Source organism: Apostichopus japonicus, chromosome 13 (assembly GCF_037975245.1).
Source record: "Apostichopus japonicus isolate 1M-3 chromosome 13, ASM3797524v1, whole genome shotgun sequence".
NCBI lineage: Eukaryota > Metazoa > Echinodermata > Holothuroidea > Aspidochirotida > Stichopodidae > Apostichopus > Apostichopus japonicus.
The window spans coordinates 23,296,230-23,320,601 of record NC_092573.1 but is presented as its reverse complement, the minus strand read 5'-3'; the positions used below and the strand labels follow the sequence as shown (position 1 = coordinate 23,320,601).

The 24,372-nt window shown below is 37.4% G+C and overlaps 1 protein-coding gene across 5 annotated transcripts in view; it reads left to right on the top strand.

Moving 5' to 3' along the window:
* The window catches only part of LOC139978435 (myocyte-specific enhancer factor 2C-like), a 96,948-nt gene that overhangs the window by 44,788 nt on the left and 27,788 nt on the right, over positions 1–24,372 (top strand). For 2 of the 5 annotated variants that reach the window (XM_071988653.1, XM_071988654.1), the window contains exons 4-7: positions 10,862–11,002; positions 12,318–12,648; positions 16,767–16,859; positions 23,028–23,066. In XM_071988653.1, coding sequence (XP_071844754.1) covers positions 10,862–11,002; positions 12,318–12,648; positions 16,767–16,859; positions 23,028–23,066 — 604 coding nt within the window. The remainder of the gene's footprint in view (positions 1–10,861; positions 11,003–12,317; positions 12,649–16,766; positions 16,860–23,027; positions 23,067–24,372) is intronic. The other 3 variants (XM_071988657.1, XM_071988655.1, XM_071988658.1) reach the window with 3 other exon arrangements.

Genomic DNA, 24,372 nt, shown 5'->3' with positions numbered 1-24,372 from the left:
AATACCATTATCCTCCATTCCTTCAAGATTCAATACATAAAACGAAATTTACAGTATATCTTATGGTAGGCCTAGCCTTAAAACTGGAAAAATTGTTACATGTGCAGACTACATATTTAATGATATTTTTGAATGGAATTTTTGAAAAATACCAGCAAGATCCTTTTGTTTGCAAAGTTGATTCACCTTTTGCAGAAGGTTGAAGATATCATTACACAAAAATATACTCTACAAATACTTTACAAAAATACTTTACAAATATGATTACTCCAAAGGAAGTGACTATTCTCATTTCCTAGATAAATCAGTGGTTGTCTGAGGTGTTTGTTTACACCCTTTGTCTTCCTTCATAAATGACAATAGGAATCTTTCTTTTCGAGTGGGGTTATGGTTGGGGCACCTTGACCACCCCGGGAGAGAGGGCATTACTCACGCTCCTAAATTACCGCAATCACGTCCTATTTTTAGCAGCTGGAGGAAAATCGCAACGGCCTGCCTTAAATTTAGGAAATTAAGAATCGTTAGAGATGCTCATACATGTCCGGTTAGAGACTACTTGGTAATAGTGTTTGCATGGAGAGTGTGGGAGGGTTATTCTTGGAAGTGCAATATGAGTCAAGGCTTATCCCGGTTAACTGGATGTACGGGATACAATTGGTGTGGGAATGTGGAAAAGTTAGCTTGAAGTGGTGGGAATCAACCCATCCTAGTGGGCTGTCTATGTTTGGACCCCAGGAGGTTGCCTACACGACTGTCTGGTAATCGGAACCTCTCCAAAACATTGTGCGGGTATGATAGCTGCTGCAGAAGTCAGACTTGGTGCTAGCCGTGCAGTGATCACAGCATGAATATCCAATCTCCACATGTGTAGGAAGACTGATGCTTTTTCATGGAAGTTTAACTCTCAGGGTAGAGAGGTCATCATCTCGTTTTGGATGTCATAACATCAGATTCTTGAGTCAACAGAAGACTTGATGTTGAACCCTACCCCTCGTTATCAACGATGAAAAATGATGAAGATATTTAGGAACATGCCATTTATTGATTGTGACCATTAGGAGGCAAAAAAATTGTATATTTCTAAAGGTGCAGAAACGAATAAATATGGAAAAAAGGTGGTTACATTATCATTACTAAAAAGTTTGATAAAATCACTTGAGTTGGTGTCCCAAAACGGTTTATACATGTCTGGTAGTAACGCCCCCAAACAATTTTGGCCTCATAATGCGCAAATTTAGTGCTTAAAAATAGCCGATGGATAGAAGAGATGTATTCAAATGATGGCAGTAGATTTTCCGATCATTACCTGCAAAGTGGGCTGGACCTATACAGCTAAGTTGTGCTGATATTTTGTAACGTAACAAGAATCTCGCCTTGCAGTGTCATAGGTGGTTTGAATTGATTTTGATAAGTTTGATGCCATTTCACATAAGAATGTATTTATAACAATAATGCAGTCCATTCCCTTTGATTTGTCCTGAGTCATTGTAAGTAATGAAGTCTATAGTGAAACAGTTAGAAGTTACCAATTTGCACAAAATTTGTTTTCGTTGATACTAAAAAGTTGATAAATGTTTACACAGGGTTTACCTGCCCTTGAACCATAGTTTCTCCTTTTATGAAAAACTATAAAAGTACAAATTTTAAAATTGAATCCTCTCTCAATTATTATGGATTAATCGTCAATAAAATCTCATGTCAGTTATTTCATTCCCATCGGCGGCGTAAATGTATCGATAAAAGGAAGAGAGTGACGACTTCTTCATATCAGAGGGGGGCTTAGAATCAAGCGTCAGTCAATCTGAGGAAGTCGGGTGATCACTGGTCAGATCAAATCCACTTTGGGTTTATCTTTAGAGGGTTGTCGAGTTTCAGTTTTCAGACTATGAGGGATGGGGGGGGGGGGAGTGGGGATGTGGGTATACACATGCATTAACATCTCAAAGAAGAACATGTTCTATACTTTCAGTAGTAGAGATTGTGCAACATGTGCAAAAAGTAAAGGGAAGTAGCAGGAAGATTTTGTGTTTCTCATTCAGCCTTTAGACTATAATACACATGACTATAATTACTACACCTTTTTAACTATCCTTGACGATCTCCATTAACAGTGAGTTTTCAGTGTGTGAACATTTCCTAGACGATAAAGCCGCACTCGAACGGCAAAATGATGAAATCGCAGAGTGGCGGCGGTCAACAAGCTGTTGTAATGTTTGCTCTTCAGCTATTTCTAGTTGAAGTGTTAGAGCTACCAAGGTCATGGAAATGTGGATTTTTTCCTGACTACTTGAGTAGATGGTTATCAGACCCTTGGGATATGAAAATGTGATCTACCATCGTGTAGGATAATGTAATATCTTGAAAGCAAATAAAGAAGAAGAAAAAAAAAGAAAAAAGAAAAAAAAATTTGCTGCTCGGAAATTGAGAATCAAACACAAAATTACGTTAATTTTGTTTTTGGTTGGTCATGATTCTGTCTCCACACTGGCCTGCCTCTCCCTCCTCATTATTCACTATTGCTGTATTGTGACCATGGTCCTTGGCTCTGTTTGGTACAAACTTGTAAAATCAAATATTTAAAGCCATATATCTATAAATCCAACATTGCGAATGAAACGCATAAAATCCTATCAGGAACTAGAGTTGAACGTTTGCTAAGATGATAAACAAACCAATATCTTACAAATGGGAGAATGAAAATGGAGGGCAGCATTCTTGAATTACAATTTGTTTTTGCGTCGGTAGCTCATGCCGAAGGCTGTGAATCTACCTAGAGGTCACTGCAATAGTACTCAGTGCATCCGAGACGGATGCTGAAGCTGCTATCGTAGGTTTTGAGAAGGACAGGTGATTGTCAACCGATGATTGGCATATATGCAAATGAGGCATAAATATTTTGAGACATTTGTGTCAGAATGATACGCATTTTGACTCGAAACAGCTCACTCTGAAACAGACGATCCTCCAGGTATTTAAAAAGGAGGAAATTAAATTGACACTTTCGTTGGCAACTTCAGTCCCTTTAAACGGACAACTGTGATCTTGATATTTAATTTGTCACTTGGTGGTAGAAAAGGATGCAACTGGATATTCTCAACAGCTGGACTAAAACTATAATGTATTTTCATAATATAAGTTAAAGCAGTGCAGTATGCCTATTAAAGGGATATAATGGATTAGGTCCTTTTTCCTGCTGCCTGTGAGTTTTTCCTTTGAGATAAATGTGCAGTACCACAGAGAGACAGTAACTTTATAACTATCAAACTTTGCCTGATTTTAATTTCAACTGTTCAGTTGGAAATGTACTTTTTCAGATTTGAAAGGGAGAGTTTATTTCTATCCAGGGATTACATTTTAGTTTTAAAGGTTATTCCCTCTAAACTGGAGCAGTCTCAGGCCACCCCCCAGATTAAGGATATTTTACCTTTATCAGAGATATTTAATTATCTCATAAGTTGGCGAGGAATGGATAAGGTGGGGTGGGGGGGGTGCGGGGGTTAGAAGGAGGGAAAGGTTTAGATCTACTCATATTATAACCTTGTGAATACTTACAGTGGCTTGGATGACATGTTAATTTGAGTAATTTAACCATTGTGAACTCTTTCTCTCTCTCTCTTACCGTTTTCTGAGTATCTGTAATATGCAAATTTACAAGTTAACTAATAAATTTAAAATGATGGAAGAATGATGATAGCCCTAAAGCTTTGTGAAAATATTCATGTTTGCATATGATTTTATCCAGTAATTTGATTCTCTGCCAATAAAGACACACACATTCTCCATTTTGCCTGCCTTTGCTCTTCCCTGGGGCCAATTTGAGTTTGTTATTAGTTGTCTAGACCAAACACACCTTATGACTTTGTGAAAGGCCCAACTGACAAATTACCATACTTAAGGAATTCTGAGATGGCATGACTCTTCAAGTTCTTTCGGCAAGGCTGCAGATCCATTTCAGATTGAAAGCCAGCAGTATAAAATAAGCATGCACTTCGTGTGCATGTAGGTAATAGCCTTTCGCTGTATACAACTTCATGTGTATAAACTACTGTATATTCACTGTCAGTACTAGCCGCTGAGTGATGTAATGCAACCGGCAACTGGACGGATTGGTCTGGGTGTTCTGGTCTGGTTGTCTAAAAGGCTAGATTTGTATCAATTGGTCAAATGTAGCTTTCCACCACCCACTAATAGACTGTAAAAGTGACGTGGCTCAGTGGTGCAAGTTAAACTGTTTTTTTTTTTCAAATTGTGATTGTCTATCATCTCGTTTAGCAGTTTTCAATAAGGTAATTACCCTGCTTAATGGTGCACCCCCGCTATCCTTCAGTCTGCCCAGAGGGAAAGTTAAGGGTCTGCCACAAATCCGCTTGGAAATTTCCAGTTCTGTTCCTGCAGAAGTTTGATGCGAGGAAATTTCACATAAACACTCCATGCACCGGCAAGTTTGCTCAAAGCAATCTAAAATGCAGCAGAAATTCATATTTGGATGCTGAGACACACGGTTTTAGCATAAATTGAGCAACCAACCAGCCTTGATTGGTGGCATGTGCTATGATCTATACATATTCATAAGTTTGAAACTTTCCAAACTAGGAACGAATCAGTGACTTGTGGCGCATGTAAATGGTATGACAGTTTCCTTAGCACAGAGCAGGGGATACATAGACAAACTATTTAGTAAGACAAACATCAATGATATATATGTATATCATGATCTAGACCTTACTACACTTCTGACCTACGTTCCCTTGTTGAAGTATATCTCCTATCTATTGATGATATTTTAATTTATTAAAGGTCATCTCTGTTGTCCCCCAAAATTTTTGCACGCTTCCATTGCACGTCGTTCTCCACAAAGTACATTCCTGTAAGTTTGAACCCGGGCTCAAAGACAATAGCATGAATTTCTAATTTTACAGTAAGAGAATCGAGCCTATTGAGGTTGGCAGTGAACAGGAGTACAGTGGAACGTTATAAACCAGGACTTGTAGTAACATGTTGTGCTGAATCTGTAAATTTGTTGATTGCCCCCAAGAAAGAAAATGTTTGATTAATTTAGTTCATTAGCACGACAATTGAAGTCTGGGTTATGTTTGTATTTCTTATTTTTTGGGGGGGGGGGGGTGGAGGTGGGGAATGAAGATAGATTCCAGACTTCTTTTTTTGAACATGGTTAATATTGAAAATAAGCCCACCCCCCCCCCCCAAAAAAAAAGAAGAAGTTATATGTGAATGATGAAATTAGACTTGTGTGGTGTAAGGAAAGCTTATGGGAGTATTTTTCCCTTTTTGTCAACGCTCGGGGTTATCCCCTTTTTTCTAATTTAAAAACCTGGGTTACTCAGATAGTCACTCGGATTTTTCATTTGATTCCCATACGGCTAGTACAACAAATTGATATAGATGTCATGTGCGAAAGCAATTATGAATGACGTCTCTACTTTGAAAGGAAGTGCTTTTATAGTTGTTGGTCAGTATAGTTCAAGTTAACACGGTCTACCTCCGTGGGTTACTTCTGAAGACTAGGAAACGGAGGAGGGTACGACAACAATTATTTTTTCCCCAGAAATATTAATCCATCTGGATAATATATACTGTAGTTGCTGTGCTGCTTACTGACACAGTGATAAAAAACAAAAACTCTATGTACTGTATTGTGTTTACTGAGTTCTGTGAAGTAGTTCGGTCTCTCCCACCCACCTCATATCCCTCTTTCCCACTTCATCCCCTTCCCTCCCACTTATACCTTGCTCATTTATACCCCTTCCATTCTTCCTTCCCCTCACTCCTTATCAATGTCTCACTTCCCATCCCACCCCTGCTCTCCCCTTCCCCCCCCTGCCACTCGCCTTTCTAATTTAACCTAATTCACAATAATTCTAGCTACTTCAGAAAATCTAATATTTTCTTTGAAACTATGAACCCTAAACCATACCCCACTACATCCCTCCTCCCCTTCTATACCTCCTCCCTTCTACCCCTCTTCCATGCATGTAGCCTATATGATGCTTTTTTGCCATTTCATAGTCTTAAATATAAGAGCTCCCCCTTTCCCTCCACAGCATGCTGAATGGGTGGGTACATAGAATGCAAATTATCAGTATGCAGGTGTGTATAGCAAACCAATTGATTACATCAGAACTTTGATGTGCAAACATTGGTTACAGGGCTGATGTGGTAACAAGTATCCAAAGACTCCATGGATCCACTTTCTGTTTGTCTTGTGATGATATCTAAACTGATGGAGTCGATTAGGGAAAAACAAATTCAAACGTGAAATATCGATTGTAAAATATTGAACCTTTGCTCAGTGGTTTATTAATGTCAACAGATCTATGGAGATAAAAATAAAACAAATGTTTGGTGGCGTTATTATGGCTCTCTTTAATCCACACTTATTGAAATCCAAGATCTTCGTTAGTGTGGACGCCTAATTTGTTACAGAATATCAGACCCTGCAATCGCGATCTCCCCCCTCCCCCTTTATTGGGAGGATCCTGACCCGGGAAGGGGGCCATACAGATTGTAGCGTGGATGCTCGGGAGATCAAGTGCTTCGAGATCTCCGGTTTCCTGACCTCGTCACTTCAGCATATTAAAGCCAGCAAAGAAGTGACATACGAATATACAGAACAGAGTCTCATGTCAGTGAATTGTAAACAATCATGGTGACCTTTTCGTGATTGTGTAACGTTATCTGCTTATCACTGACCCCTCCCTCCCTCCCCTCCCTCCCTCCACTCCCTCCACTCCCTCCACCTGGTGTTTCTCAAATATGGGTGCATCAGGGTACACCTTTGTTCCTTCTCTCAGGAGAAAAGCAGGATCTTGATTCTACTTGCGTTCTCAAATACGAACAATGCTCAGGTAATAGTCGAATGCAATCCTGTATATATGTATGTGTGTGGCAAATTGATTTTACACTTGGACTCATTCAGTCCAGAGTCTTCTTGGGTAACCCATTTATGAGTTTTTTACCGAAACCTTCACCAGAAAGGAATGTGGCAAATCCTCGTAGCACTCCCTGGGTCTGAAATTGTCAGGTAATTCACAAAATACATATTTACAACTTTTTCAAGACGAAACAAAAGAAGTTGTACTGTTTGCCTAGCTACAAGACTCATCATCTTAATTAAATATTTCATTGTCTATCTCCATGGAAAGGAAACTCCCCGTGAGGGTTCTAGCAACAAAGCAAGGATTACATTCGTCAACAGAGTATCGCTACGAAAGCAGCCGTCGTCGTCTGTCTGGTCAAAATTTTGACTCTTATTGACTGTAGTTTGAAAAATTGATATTCTTAAAAAAAAAGATACTTTTAATTCTGGAGATTTAACATGATATGTTGCTTCTGGTGAAATTCAAGCTTTATTGAATGTAGTTCTCACAAATCCCCCCCCCCCCCCAAAGAAAAATGAAAAGAAAAAAAGGAAGAATAAAGGCGTCTACAACAGAAATAACCTTTACATAAAATCTGAACTGGTAGTGAATATTTAATGTACTCGAGAGGAACTTGTTTTCAAGCAGCTGCCTTACAAAGTACATGACCCCATTCCTCAACCCATTCCTCACCCCACATGAAAGCATTCTTACCTTCTTAAACATCAAAAGAAAGCAAATTCTTGACCTAATTACCATCTACCAATCAAACCCTTTTTTCCTTGCTTTCTTGGGGGCCACATGTTCAGAGGGCAAAAACCTTTCTTTTCTTTTTTTTTACCCACTGAATTCCTGGAAAAATCGAAACAAATTAAAATGCAAACAGTGTCTTGCACAGACTACAGAGTTTGTAATTAATTGATAAGATACAGTTCTTTGCATCCAGCCTCAATATTTACCTCTTTAAAATGCCACGGTATTCAGTAAACTTTTGGAAATGGAAATGCTAATAATGGTAACAGGTAGATGGCATGGATGTTTTATTGGATGTACAATATATTATCATTTTCATTGTCGATGTACCACGGCGGCCAGCGACAATTAATAGTCTGACTGCTAGGACACAGAGCTCTGAACTATTGGTTTACGGTTGTAACATTTTGGATAGTGATTTATTAATTATTTGCGAGCGCATGCAAATCACAGTATTTTGGTTTGTCTCTTGATATCCTTAAGAAGGATCTTGATGGGGTTTTAAATAATTAATGGATGGCTAAATGTACACATGTGCTGCTGACTGGTAATTTTTTTCTTTAGATGTCAAATTGTGGCATTTAGGTTGTTAGGTAAGAATCGGGTTTTGTAAACCGTATTATCTGTGAGGTCAATTAATAAATAAATGTTGATGGTTGAGGTTGTTATGTCATCTACTTTGTGTAGCATGTGTCGCCTTTGTTTGAGTTGTAGACCTACATTGTGTTAATGTGGTAGCCATTACTTGAGACAAAGTTCTCTGAAAACTGAATTTCAGATCTGACTTAAATTTAAAGCAAAAATTTTCATTCATACTGTAGTTTTGATAAGTTATCCTCTCGTGTGACAACAACGAAAGAAACATGAAAAACTAAAAGAAGCTGATTAGCCGTTCTTGTAAACTTTAATATTTGTTTATTAAATCCATGTTGTTGAAACCCTATCTGTAGTACATTGATTGGTATTAACAATGAGTCTCATGTTGGAAAAGATTTGTCTATTTCATTATAAACAAATTCTTCCCTTCAGAAAGCCCCTCAATTTCCGCCACCCCCTCTGCCCCCTGCATCCATCCATCCATCTACCACCTATGGTTAAATCCAGGGAGCTGGTATCATGACTATGTATGCTGTATACATTAATCAAAGTTGATCCAATGCATACCTGTAATGCCAGTATCTCAATTTAATTCATTTTGTGAATGCACCTTTCGTACAATAGTACATACAGTAGTATTTATAAGGTTCAATGGGAATGCACCTTGCCAGAAAGTCATTAGAATAAAATAATATAATTGACAATGATCATGTAATCTGAGTAAATATGGACCAAATTAATAGAATTGCTAGCCTGTCGTCAATAATGCCTGTTTGCCACAGAGTGACCTGGGTTTTCTAAGAAACATCTCAGCGTGAAGTAAACACAGCATGCCAATGCTCCGTTTTCAAGTACGAGCATCCTTGAAGTATCATTGGCCGAAAGGGTAGCGTCGCAGCCGCAGAAGAGCAAATACTCCGATGACGAGCTGTGTAAATCCCAACGATTCATGCAGAACAAATATGTGTAGTGTAGTGCTCGTCTCATCTTGTTTTTAGAGATGAAACAGATGGGTCGTATTAATCATTTCAATTTGGACATTGTTTCAGTTTTAACATTTCAAGATAGTATGTAGATATGGTTGATATGGTGATGTAACAAAGCATATGATTTATACATTTCATGTTAAGTTTATAAAGGCAGAAGGTATCTGATATAAGTAGAAAGAAAGTTACCAAAAAAAACTTACTATGTATTTTGGTGATGAAACATATATATATAGTCCAATGCAGTATAATATATTGATGATGATTATTCAAGTGGCATTTTCTACTACAGATTTACGATAATCTGCGGGGAAGTGGAGGTTTGAAGGAAAGGGACGGGAAGGGGAGGGCCGGCTGTTGATACAACAAGTTGAACCAGTACCATTGTGTGATAAAATGAGGTCGTCTGAGGTTGTTTTATGAAATTTAGTAGCATGGGTTATGTTCTAACAGACTTTTTACCTCAGACTGAATGCATGAGCCATGTTTCACAGTTGAGCTAAGTGCTCATACATGTGCATGTTGTAACTCTTCTTGTCAAGTCCACTGACATATATGCATATGTCCACTGACATACTGTACATGCATATTTCCACTGACATATATATGCATATATGTCCAATAACATATATGCATATGTCCACTGGCATATATATGTCCACTGACATATTAAACATATGTCCACTAATATGTCCACTGACTTATATATATGCCACTGACATATGTACATATGTCCACAAGCCTATACACATTCATACACATCGATCCATGTACCTACAGTAGGTTAATGACTGCTCGTAGCTTATTTGCTCATATGTCATGCTCTGTAGCAAAATATAGGAATGTCTTCACATTGTTTCCTACCATCATTTTTATGAACGAGGAGGGAGTAAATCAGTCTCATAACGCAGAAGGCGAGTTGTTTTATAAGTATTTGCGTACTAATTTGACTTTACTTTACACCTATCTATGCATTATGAAACAGGAAACATCTTATGAAAACAGATCAAATGTTGCGGGTTATGTCAGAAATATAGCAGGACACACTCAGTTCTATGATGAACTGAATACTTGCATGCATAATTTGTGTTATCTTCCAGTATAGTTTGTTGGTGCTGTTTGTGCAATATTACTCTGTATGTTATCCATACTTACATAGCAGATCATCATTTCTTGGAAGTAAAATGACACATATCTGATAGATGCAGGTTACATGGAATGGTGCAGTAAAACGATGACGGCTTCAGTAGATTATGCAGTAGAGGAATCATGGCATATATATTTATATATATATATATATATATATATGTATATAAATATATATACACATACAACATACAAACATATATATATATATATATATATATATATGTATATATATATATATCTGTATATATGAATTAAAAAGCAATCATAACAAAAATATAACTGTTAGAAAATTCACAGCCTTCATGAACTTTTGTGTTTTTCCTAGCAAATCACACAATATTATCATAAATTATAAGTATGATAAGTTTTAAATTAATTTATCAGCATACATACTACTTTACAAAAAAGTAGCTGTGTTAGTATGTATTTCTTCTTAGATGTATAATTTCATTCTTAACCTATCTTTTTTCTTTTTTTATTACTTGTTCTTACATTCAGGCCTTGAACAAGAAGGAGAACAAAGGATGTGACAGCCCAGAAACTGAGATTGAGCAGTTCAACCTCACACCTCGTACAGAAGCCAGATATCAGAAAATCAATGAAGAATTCGACAAGATATTTAGCCATGGCAACTCAAGAGTAAATAACATTTTTTTAAAGTTTATATGATTATGATTATTATTATTATTAATATTATTATTATTATGATATATATGTATATAATAATAATAATATCATACCAATGTATATGGGGGTGATACATAATACCAATATCCTGCAAAAGCAATGAAAAAGGGTGAGAAAAGCCAAATAATTCTTACTTAAACCTAAAGTTACTTTACTGCTAAACCTATCTACAGTGGAAAAGATGGATACAGAAGCACTAACATTATTTTGGCAAGAGTTATGATGATAAAAAAACTTTTGTCGCATGCATTGTGTGCTCATGTGTTCTGTGTACCCAGCCGTATCCTGGTGTGTCACCCCACCACCCATGAGCTCCATCATCCTCATTGCAGCCAACTTTTAGTAGGTGAAAATTGCCACCTCATGACAAACATCTACCATTTCATTTTGGGCATATTTCAACAGGCCAAACAGGGTGTTTTTCTTCACCATATTATCCATGAATGCTTGGTCCTTACTCCTTACTGCACCCTGTGAGTGGTGGACCAATTCAAGTACTGACCTCTGATTTTTTTAGAAGTCAGTCATGGATTCCTTTCAATTTGAGAATAGTTTTCTGTGAACTGATTAATTTGTTAGCCGCACTGGGCATCGTTGTTGAGTATTAATATGGCTATAGACAAAGGATTGAGATCTCCATAGGCTCACTTAATGTGTGTTTGTAAACGGATAGCTCCCTCAAAGTTGCAGGTAGATTCAGTGGTATATTATTGGAATGAAAGTAGGAGATAGTAATTTATTCCTTCCCGGATGATATCAAATGTATAATTAGCTAGGAATGGTTACAATTGTGAAAAGTGATCACTGCAACGTAAAGTTGAGATAGCAGTTGTACAGTTGATCCATAAGTGGGTTACCATCATATCCCCTCCTCATCTCCCCATATCCCTCCCGCACCCTCACTAGATTGTGTTGTTATGTGCCAAGAAAAGTGTATCCTACTCAAATTGGACTGATATGACAGTATTTTCTGAATAATTCTAATAACTATCGGACAGACGATGTGTACTTTTTGTGTGAATCCCAGGTGGCTAAAACTATGGCATGAAATGTTACTTGAATTTTGTTTTAAATTCTCTGGGTGCTGAAATACATCAATGGAATTAATATATCAACTTTCTTTTGCTGCTCACTTGGTAGGAAATTAATCAGCCCACTTTGATTGTTTCAGTTCTGCCCAGTTACAATATCTGAGACATTTTATCAGTACTTCTCTTGAGTACCAATAGTTGATTTAGTCGATCTTGTCTTCCATCCATACCCACAGCAACCACAAATGAATCAGAATTTCCCTGTGGCCATGCCAGTCAGTGTACCAGTCTCGCAGCCCCCCTCCAGCCTGGGCCCTCACATCTACCAGCAACACCAACCCCAACACCACAGCCCTATTCCCAACCAGCCAGGAGTCAGTGATTCGAACCTCATGCAACCCCCGGCTGCCCCGCCACGCAACAGCCTAAGCCCCCAGCCTAACATGCATGTAAGGGTCAGTGTAAGCCCCCACCAGAACCCACAGATATTGAGATCCAGCCTGAGTCCTCAGCCCCAGATGGCCCGGAACACTCTAAGCCCGCAACCTCCTAGACCAGCCAGCACAGGTGAGAACCATTTTTGCAGTTATATATCTTCATTTTCCAGTATTTCTTTGTGTTAAGGAACTGTTTGGTGACAGTTGTGCATGGTGGAAGCATTGGTATATTATAACACCCTTATCTTCTTATCATACTTTTTTTTCTTCTCTCTTACCACTTGTCACAGAGATTCAAAGAATTCTATAGTAGGGATATCTAACTCATTGTCATTGTTGGTAAAAAACTGAAAGTCTTTGACCCAAAACATGGTATGTAAAGAATTGGATCAGAAATAACTTTCGCTCCATCCTAAAAGGGAAGTCATTTTGATGTATCAAGTTTGATACTTGGGATGCTTGTGGGGTTGTATCAAAGCCAGAGGGAGAAGGGGAGCAAATATCTATAGGTTGGGGGGGGGGGAGTGGTGGTTGGAGGAGGAAAGGGATTTGCTAGACAATTGTAGATCACAAATGAGGCTGACTTTGTCGACTAGAAAGAGCAGAAAAAATATCTTCTGTTGTCCATTAAGTTGTGAGTAAGAGATGCTCCTTGCACTTTCAAAATTAACATTGTGAATGGATGGTGAAGGTTGACTAAAGAATGAACTCTCTCAATGCACTTTTAAAAAATCCATTGTTTAGACTAATTCATTTTTGTCTGATAGCTGTCTAAAGCCTATTAGAGTATAAAGCTGAACTAAGCAGTATGATTATTTTGTACTATAAATGTAAACAAAAAATAGAAATGAAAAAAAAAAACATATGGTTATGATTCTATTCAACTAATAATGAAAGAAGATGATAATAGAGGGCGTTGTTATGCTTTGTTACATGTAGTTGCTTCTTTTCAATTGCAAGAACTTACGTTAGACTAAATTTGAAAGAACAAAAACAAAGTCATTAATGAAGTGAGGTTACAGATTGTACTGGGACGTCAGTAAAAAGCTGTGGGCGAAAAAAGTTTGATTGGGATGAGTTTGTGGAGGGTGCTAACTTGCGAAGGAGTACAATCTAAAGAGACAGTCTAACTACACCAAAGGTGATTTAATAACAATAGATACCATTCCTGCCCATCGGTCCTGTCGCATTACGGTGGATGTACAAATCCATAATCCCTACTGGAATTTAGTTAAAACAATAGATCAGTCTGATGGTATGACCTATTCAACCCCTTCCTCTAACTCATGACCTATATACGTGGGTAATAGGTATGGCTTATAGATGCACATATCCCACTCACGGTTAGACTTGTCACACACACAAAGTTAAGTCTTCGGGAAGAAATTTTCCTGTCAGGTTTTCAACAAATTGTCTGGTTAATCACTGTTAAATTGTTCCATTGGACAGCAGTTGAAGGGTTTAAACGAAGAGACAAGTTGAAGGGTAATTTTCACTATTAGCTAATTTTCTGATCAAGATTATGGAAAAATTTCATTTTACAGACCATCATTTCTGCTAAAGGGTCTGCTTTGTTGTTACTCCTTGCTCAGCAAGAAAAAGTCCCAATTTTTTTTAACTAGTTGTGGAAAGTGTTGTTAACTAGTTGTGGAAAGTGTTGTTTTTAAGAGGTGCGGAAAACTGTCTCTTTTTATGTTATTCTAAGAAATCGCAGAATTTCTTTGAGATCAACAGGAAATGTCAGCATGTGTCGATCCAACAAAGGAATATTTATATCCAAGGAACTATTGAATGGGGTTAAATAGTACATTGCTGGTTCTGGAATTAACTATCTGTGGTTGACACTATACATATATATAAGGACACCATACAACACACTCTAGAACCATGATAATCCTTCTACTGTATACTAGCAGAGAGATAAGGGCAAAATACTGCTTTCTGTTGTATTTGTACGTTCTTTCTCTCGATAACATGTGCGAAATGTTTCTTCAGTGGTCAAGTTACAAAGACCTTTCAGCAACACTCAGGTACTGAAATAAAGCTGAAAATCATGAAAAATCATTGGTAATGAAAATCTCCTGTGTAGATGTGTGTTTCCTTAGTTTCTTCTTCGGCGAGAAAATATCGTTTTCTAACTGTCAGCATTGAAGTACGAACTCTCTTGGAAGTAGGTCGATCACTAGTTTGATGGTTGTTTCTATGACTTTTGTGCAAAACATTGAATGAGGAAATGGAGGTTGGGCGGGGGATGGGGGTATAGAGTGAGGGGAAGGAGGGAAGAAGGGGGGTCTGAAGACATGAATAGTTGTAGATTAGTGTTGAAATTGTTAACAACCTGGAAAAAAATAAAAATCATAGCTTAAAAAATTGTGTTATTTGTGATTCGGTCCATCATTGAAACATGGCCAACTGTTGGTCTGTGACTCATCCGAAAAGTTTTAAAAGTTGACAGCTTGTCCAAGCCGATTCCAACTTGATGTAAACTCACAGCCAAGAGTCCCATTTTGTCCTCTTCAAAGCTAGTCCCACACTGTATCTAGGTTCCTCCCATGTGCTATTAGCAACGTTCAGCCGAGCAGGGTTAGGTTAGGTAGCGCCTAGGTATATATTATTATTTCCCCTTCAGCCCGATAGTTAGGTGGCGTTTAGGTATATATTTTCCCCTCATCCCGACTAGTTTAGGTATCTGCCTGTTATCAGACAGACCAACAATTCAACTTGTATAGGGTGGCCTACTTGTCTCCTTTCCAAAAATTAGTTTTTTTCTTTTCCCAATTAGGTAAGACCATGCAGGTACCATCAAAATATGACAATATGATTATAATCAAGCTAGTGTGTTTTTGTTCAGTTTCTGGTTAGCCTATAGAGAGGAGATAATCAATAACTACTTTTCACCAAAATATACCCTTTACTACTTAATCACACAAAAAATTGTGACTTTCATATTCATTGTATGTGCATTTATTGATTTTTTAATTTTTGGACAGTTGACAACATATCTATGTAAAAGAAGAATGTGTTACTTAAATGTGAACGATTGATGAACATGTGCAAAGTAACCATTAGTTTATGAGAATCATTAAAAACAAAATCCTCTACAGGTATTCATCTTAGACCCCCACCCCCTCCCCCTCCCTTGACTCACAAAGGAGTGAATGTAAGGAACTTGTTGAACATTTCTGAATAGTTATCGCCAAGTGTTTCTAGTGTTAACACAGTATTACCTGTATGGTAAAGACTGACTTTGCAATTGTTAGTGTTGAGGTATTCCAGGTTGTTTGATTGTTCTTTATAAAAAACTATAAAAAAAACGAGTAAAAAACAGAGGGGAAAAAAGTATTTATTTAAAGATGAATAGACCAATGACAATTCACGTCCAGTCCAGTTTCTGTTGAGTCCAGGTCCGGAACTAGGTACTACAGACTTGCTTGTCAGTTCCATTATGTATGTTACCCTCACATCACTTCATCTCTCATTCAGTTGTATGCTCCACTCAGACCTGACCATTTAATTGTTGGTTCCCTGTTTGCAATATTCCACAGTTGTACTTCACGATCATTCCATCACATAGCTCAAGCATCCCATTGTGAAATGTTTCGCGAGGCATCCTCCAATCTCTGTGATGGCTCAAACATGCCCAACAGCCACAAGGAAAATTTAAGCTAAACTCTTTGGAAATGAAAGTAACTTAGATTGGTACCTGGGCTTGGAATAGGTCTCTTTGATAAATGTCTCAGATCTAGCTGTTCCAATCCACTGCTAACTTCTGTAAAACTGGCCACTTGTTATTTTCTCATTTGGGTTATTAAGTTTCAAAGTGACATGCTTTAAATTAATGATCGTTTCAACCTGTCTAAATACAAGCACACTCGACCTTGATGCGTAGTGAAGGTGGTGACATTGGACAAAAAGTGCCACTTTTCAAAGACGACTGTTCTTTAAAAGTGAATGAATTTACAAAATATAACTGATTTATTGTAAATTGCTTGTGATGTATCTATGTTTTTTTTTTTCATCTTTTCATTTGATCCTCTTGTGCTTTTGTCATCTCTCATTATCTCTCCCCTTGTCTTATTCTCTCATTCCTGCATGTTTTTTTGCCTGACTCTCCCATCACCTCCATTTCCTCCTGCATCTTGTGATCGCATCCAACTTCGTCTTTTGCATCCGTCCCACCACCATCTCCGCTGCTGTCGTCACCACGGCCGCCTCCTCCTTTATTTGTTCCCTCGTTTCCTCGTCCAGAGGGCGTGTCTAACCTCAAAGAGCGGGAGGATCGCTCCTCTGCCTCCGGGCACGGCAAGGACTCGTCATCATCGTCGTCGTCGTCAACGTCAGGTGGGTGGCGTCAAATTCAGCTCTTTGAAGCAGCCGGTTACTCTTACTATACATATGCAGTGTCTGGTCACGTAAAAAAACAAACAAAAATACAAATCCACACAAAACCATATTATTGTTGGATCATAACGCTGTCATGGCAGATGGATAATTCTGACCTCACAATGTTCTGCTGCTACTCACGGGGAAAGAAATTCATCCCTTGTAATATTTTTTTTTTCGGTGTACCTTTGGTCTATTCTAATTTGCATATAAGTATTAGGGCTGAAGTGACTAGAGTAAACTAGAAAGTCAAATAAACCAACAGCTGGAGTTACTTGTGAATTTGATATTATTTATGGAGTGGGAGGGGGAGGAGGGGCGAGGAGGGGGCGAGGATGGGGCAGGATGGGGGATAGGGTGACAATAAACTATTTAATCAAGTGAATCAGGTGGGATATAAAATGCTGATATAGAACTTATACGTCAGTAGCAGATAATAATAACCTGCTTTCGCTTTGCAAACATTTACAAACTCGGGTGCGAGGCCTGGATGGCATTGAAACACGTACTCTGGGTGGTAGAAAATGTCTGTGCTTCTACATCGTGATAGAGGTTTAGTTTTGAGGTAGAGGTTTGGCTAACTTTGTCTCCAATTTTCCTGTCACTTTTTGTCATTATCTTTGCTAAACTAATTTTGACATCTTATACTGACAGGTTGATGACAACATGTTAACTGTAAATAAATAGAATGAAGAGATGTTTATGATTCTGCTTCTCTGTTTTCCATACCAAATCTCATAACATTGCATATCATTAAAGTTTCATTTCAACAAATGGAGAAAAAGTACAGAGTTTTGAGAAAAAAAATTCAGTTTGCTATTTGCATGCATGGTGGTTGATACTAAAATTTGTGAAATACTACGTCATTAGTTGTCCACAACATTGCAAACTTGTAACGATTCCTCAATCGATGAAAGTCTGACAACATTGGCAAGAACATGTTGACCTTACTGCTTGGTGAATCCAACAGAACAAATGAGATAGAAACAATACTGGCTGAAGGGAGCGGTGCCATAGGGTGACCACATATTACAATAAATTCTCTCCCATGAAATGTCATTAATCATTCACGTAAAGTTCAGAGAACATTCTTCCCCCCTCCCCCGTTTTTTCCCTAGAATGATTTGCTTTGCTGTTTATGTTCTTGTTAATGTTAATGTTTTTGCTATCAGTCTCTTTTGCCTTATGATGTCAGTGCCAGTGATGCCATATCATGTTATGGTATATGTTTCCATTGTTATGGATGTATATGTTAATGCACACCTCGTCATGTATTTCCTCTGAAGAAGAGAAGAAATGACGAGATTGCATGAGATGACATTCTTTGTGTTCCTTTCCACTGGTTGTAGACAGTTTGAAATGTTGTGGGTAAACTGTCATCCAAACCCCCCACCCCCCTCTTTTTTATTCGATTTACCATTTATTCAAAATAACTGTCTGTGTTATGTAAACAGTGCAGAGTAAAGTAACTTAACTTTGACGAATGACAAAGTAAAGAATCGTTCAAATTCCACTGCTGCAAAAGTAGATAGAGCTGAATATAGCCCTCTCCGTTTCTCCCCACAATCCCCCACACCCCACTCCCCCATCCACCCACACCCGCACTTCCTTGTCCTCACCTCTCCCCCCCCCCCCCCAGTCTGTCTAAATGATGACAAAGAGTGTAAAAGCAGGTGTTCAAACAGAGACCTGGTATTTGTAACATATTTTGATATGATTTTTTATTCATACTGAAACAACTGAGCTGGCAGTGTAAACTTCCCATCTTCATATGTACATGTGTGTGTGTGGGGGGGTGGGGGGGCAGGGGAGGAGGGATCATTTTTATTGGCATATTGTCAACTGTGAAATACGCAGTGAATAGCATGCAACTTGTTTCAAAGGTCGTCCTCACATTGCACTTCTTGTATCTGCCCTTTGTGCGACGACAACAATTATACCCATCGATGAGTAGTCTCATTTTAGAGACACCTGTACACCTGGTGGCATGTTTACATATCCCATTTTCTCTCCTCTCCCCTCCCCCCCCCCCAATCCAACAAAAATGGAGAAGAACCAGGAGGAAAAATTAAACACTTATAAGAAAAGAAAAGAACCAAAAAAGAAGGAAAGAAATGATGGCCTTTAAGCATCTCATTCGGTAGTTTCGTTCGTTATCATTGAAGAAGAAGTTATTAAATGTTTCAGACAGGCAAGTGACCTTTAAAATTATCCTCAGGCTTCTGTAAGACATCCTAGACCGATACTAACAATATTTAAAGGAATATTGGTGATGAACAGTCAGTTAAACAATGAGTAAAGATTTCTCCTCAGAGATACTTGAATAGTTTGCAAGTTAATGACTTTCTCTACCCTCCTGCCCCCCCCCCCCTTCTCCGATCCTTCTCCGATTAAATTTGTGTGGTTCATAAGTGTTGTGTTTCTAATAACCCCTTGTTAAAGACTCTTAGCCTACAACACTTATCGCACCGGGTGTTCTTTAACAAAAACAAAAAAAAACCCAGAATGCTGACTTTCTTGATAAACTAACGCTTTCTTCAGCTTACCTGTCTCCCCCATCCTATTGCTCTTGTACTGCCACAATTAGTATAGCATCAATATAGTAGTTTATTTATCACTGTACACCCCCACCCCCTTCTCTACCTGAACAACCATGTGACCACCCACTTCCAAGGTTCACTATGCATTTTGATGCAAGCTGCGAGGCGGTTTCTCGTGGCATAATTTAGCAGAAAAAATCTTGACAAAAATTAACCAATTCATTTTTTAAATCGTACGAAAATCTCAACGATTTATTCATAATTGTGCAGTACCTATTCATTGTGTATCCCACCGAGATCAGTGGTAGATTATCAATAAGTTTTCTTTTCTTTCCTTTGAAAAAGATTGTCATCAAAATCGCTTTATTTTCTGTCTGAATAAATGCTGCACGTACAATGAACAATGAGGTGTTTTTACACAGTTGATAATCACAATGGTACTACTGATCGATTCACTGGCTGGTACAGCCTACAGGTACATCTGTATAGTATATGAAGGACAGGCTTGTATATAAAAAAAGACTTGTGCATTAAGCATCAGAGACCAAAGATTGCCACAACAAACTAAACGACATTGCATTTGGCGTTGCTTATCACTAAGTCTTAATTGGTCACCTTGAACTGGATTCCTGTGATGTTATGAAATCTTCCCCCCCCCCCTTAATGCTGGTGATAAAAACACTGCTGCCTAAATTAGTTGGAAATTTGTAGTAAGTTTATAATGAAGGAATTTTTTAGTGGGTTCTGTGCTGTGTTTTGCATAATGTTTTGGAGTTATAGAGAAAATACAACCTTCCCTTTAGTTAACTAAATCATTTTTAAGGGGGAGGGCATTTGAATATTCAGTAGTAAGCTGTGACTTCATCAAACATATTTTAACAATCGATTCATCAAATTTATGCAAATCAGTTGGTGTCATATATGTTACCATTTTTTTGGCAAAATTTACCAATAGTTGTTATCGTATCTTCATTGTATCCTATAATATATTAAAGATATATATATATATATTAAAGATATTATAAGATTATTGTGGTCTCATCTTGCCAATGATTTATTCCCTACGTGGATGTTTAAATTTTGTCGATAATTTGCCGATCTTTTCGTGAACCAGCTTAAAGCAGCATTTTGCGTTTTGTCGCCGTTTTCCACATTTTTGACAAGTCCATCAATTTTTTTACGTATATCAATCACAAAACAGCAAACTAAGATATTTGCCAAGTTTTTCCTGCCAAAAGTGTTAATTGGCAAGTAACTAAGGACATTTGCAGATAATGAAAAAAATGTCCACCGAAAAATTACACATTGAATATTAATCGCATACAGTTCCCCCAACCCACTAGTTTGAATTCAACCAATCAGAGATGCAGGTTTAGTTATGAGTCGTTGCTAAAAATAGATTCAAAACGTCGAGTTGGTAACTTGGTACAACCAGCGAGCTGGACTCCAACAGATCTCTGGTACAACTGCCATAGACAATCTACACAAATCAAGGATGGTGTTGTATTACGTATTGGCCAATGACGTAGGTAGCTATTAAATATTCATATTATGGGCGAGGTTTATTTGGATCCCAATGGAAAATACCTTCAAGAAAAACAAAGTTGAAAGTTGTAAATTTTTCGACACCATTTGAAGTAAGATTTGAATAGATAAGCTAGTTATACATCGTTATGGCATCGTGGAATCAGGGAGGTTGGGAAAAACCATAGAAAAGGAAGCAAAATGCTGCTTTAAGTATGTTCATGTCTAGCAGTTCCTAGTTCAGCAAAGGTTCAGTTTGTCTTTTTGGTCCTGTAGTTTGATAAAAATGTAACATTTACCTGAAAATAATTGTCACAAGGGAAATATATCAGTACATGTTTTGCGAATGTAGGACCTCACACGGTCTTCAAAAACATTAAGTTGATCTTGATAGTGCCATCAAGGGATTGCCATGATCTCAATTTATTACTTGTTTTAAAAACAAATCTTTGATTCTTCAGCCTAACACCACATTTTTCTTCCAATATCAGGTGTTGCGTAGGGCCTAACCTAATTTGCATAACAAGAAGATGGGCTGTTGTTGGTTTTGTCTTCATGTCAGTGTGAGAGGTAGTGAATGAAGTTGATTGCATAGGTTCTGAAAAGAAAGAAATACTTCATTGTGATTGTATGGAGGAATGTACAGATAATGTTTGTGGAAAAAATGGGAATGGATAGCAGTGGTGGTGGGCAGTTTCTACCAAGGCATAAATGTAGTAGTGAAATGCAATGGCTGCTTTAATGGAGAAACGAACCAGTCTCATTTTTACGTTGTATGTCAGAAAAAAAATGTCACTGTTTTTTTGGAGAGATTACCCCAATATTTTACAGTTCCTTTAAAAAATTTTTTTTTTTAGAATTTCAGAATTTTTTAAAAATCCATCAAAAATCCACCAAAGTCAACATTTTAATAGACAAGGGAAAAGATTAAGAATTGTACCCCAAGTGGCTCGACTCGCCCAAGCCTTTAAACCTGTCTTGTGTATGATGGAACATTTGAAACAGTCCTATTTTACAAATGGAATCAGATTTTCTGATCTGTTTGGTGGGGGATGGGGAGTTTGTCCAAGTACTGTATCTCTATCGCACAAACTAATTACTAGGGTCGGATTTACTTCTCCTTTAAGCCAGATTTGATTTTTTTTAATCAGATTCTGTCATTTTCATATTGACCAGAAGCAAGTATCCCTGCAACGAAGGAACAGAGATTGGGTCATTTGTGTAGTCATAAAATATTCTAATTGAGGGGGAAAAAAATATCAACAAAATCTGGACTTAATCGCTTAAAGTTCATACTCATCCAGTCAAGCATTTTCAGAGCAGAATTATTATCCACTGAATTGGTACTTTGTGATTGACTATTTTTTGACCATCTGGTGAGATGATGAATCACACTTTACAGAGGTCATGTGAGTTGACTTATCTACTGCAGCTGGCCTTTAATATCTATCGCACAAAATTACTCGTAGTCAATTGCAGTATCTAGTTCAAAATAAAATTTCTAAAAAATGATATTTCAGTAAATGAATAATGGTAAAACTGACAGGACAATCTTAGAAAAGGTTTCCGAATACATTACAAAATAAAAGCAGAAAGAAAATGAAACATCCAAATTGGTCTTTGATATTTAATTGCAGATTTTGGGGACGTCCCATTTACTTCATAAACATGATTTTATAAACCGCCAGTAATTTCAGTTGAACGTTGTAACCGATTTGTCTGATGTGAGGTCCTTGTTTTCACTTGCACAACTTTGCTTCACTATATAATTGTTGGTCTTAATTTTAACGAAAAGTTGTAAATTTTTGTTAGGATGAAAAATGAAATACAATACTTGAAATACATAAATTTAGATGTTGCAATTTATTGAGATTATTTATCTTCAAAATGGAGACATTTTGAAGAAAGAAGAACATATTAGTTTTGGCAACATTACCATGGCAAAGGCACATGGTAATGTTTCCCTTGAGGAGGAGTGAAGTTTTTAATATATTGTTTTGCTTTTTTCATGTTTTTTTTTTCTTCTTTTCATTTTATATTATTCCTTTCTCTTTAATTTCAGATGGAGGTTATAGTCACTATTCATATTATACAGATAATGGTTAGTGTTTTGAAATCAGTTATTTAGCTTTGCCGAAAAGAAAAAAAACAATTCAACATTATTATTAAACATAAAAGCAGCTTTCAATTTGGGAAGAGTTTGGCGAAGCAAAAACACACAAAAAAAAATGAATTTTATAGCAAAGGGATGGTATCCTAGAAGTTTCATTAGGTTTACAAATTGCTGCATTAAAAATGTTAACATTAATAAGAAAGAAAAATTGCCAGCAGCAATAAATCCAGTACAAAAAACGTTCTCACTGACAGCTCAAATCCAACTTGAATTTAAAATTTGTTTTAAAGGTCATTGTGTGAGTAGAAACTTGGCTTTTCATTTGGGAAAAAACAAAAAGGTTTTCCATTTTTCACAGATCTTGTCATGTTGTCATTTGATTCATCCTGCCCATTTGTCCTTACAAACAATACATTAAAACTTTACAAAACAGAAAGAGAAGGAAACGTTAAGAGAGAGAGAGAGAGAGAGAGCTAAGTACCAGAGTAAATATATGTCCTCGGAGACCACCCCGAGTTGTAAGACCTTTTCCCTGATTGATATAGGAATAATAATATTTTTGTTGTTGAGACTTTGAGGGAAGGTATACCATGGTGTTGTATTGAAAAACTTGCCTACTGCAATAAAAATGCTATAACTTTTATGAACGAATTCTTATTGGTAGCTTAGAATGTAAGCTAACGTCAAAATGTTGTCATGAATATGCGCAGTAGGGGTAGACTGGACTGGATGTGTGAGATTTGGACTGAAATTGTTCAAAGTATATTGGTCAGATACTTGGTTTTCCTTTGTTATTAGTAAATTTTGATTTTGGGGATTGTGGGTTTAGGTGAGGATTGTTGTGGGGGGGAGGCAGTTTGGGGATGGGGGGGAGACATGGCAGTTAACCCTTTCAGTGTTGTATGTTTATTGCCCTTCCATATTCTATATTACTATATCACAACTTTGTGTAACCATTTTTTAGCACACTCAATTTGCTATTGAAGAAGGTATCATGTAATCTTCCATTCTTTAAATAGCAGGCGTTGAAATACAAAGAAAAAGAACGAACATCCCATGAATTATTTTAAGTTGTATTTGTCGCTTGTGCAATGTCTAAATGTCTTAACCATAGAGAACATAGGGGTTTGCCCCTCACATACCCAGATGTAATCTTAACATTTCATATTGATTTCACATTTGATCAAAATACTTATTTTTGCCATTGAACATAACTTCATACCCACATGATCAGGTACCATAGCTTTTTTACATGCAATATCTATGCTTCCACCTTGTAAGATGGAACTGGTTC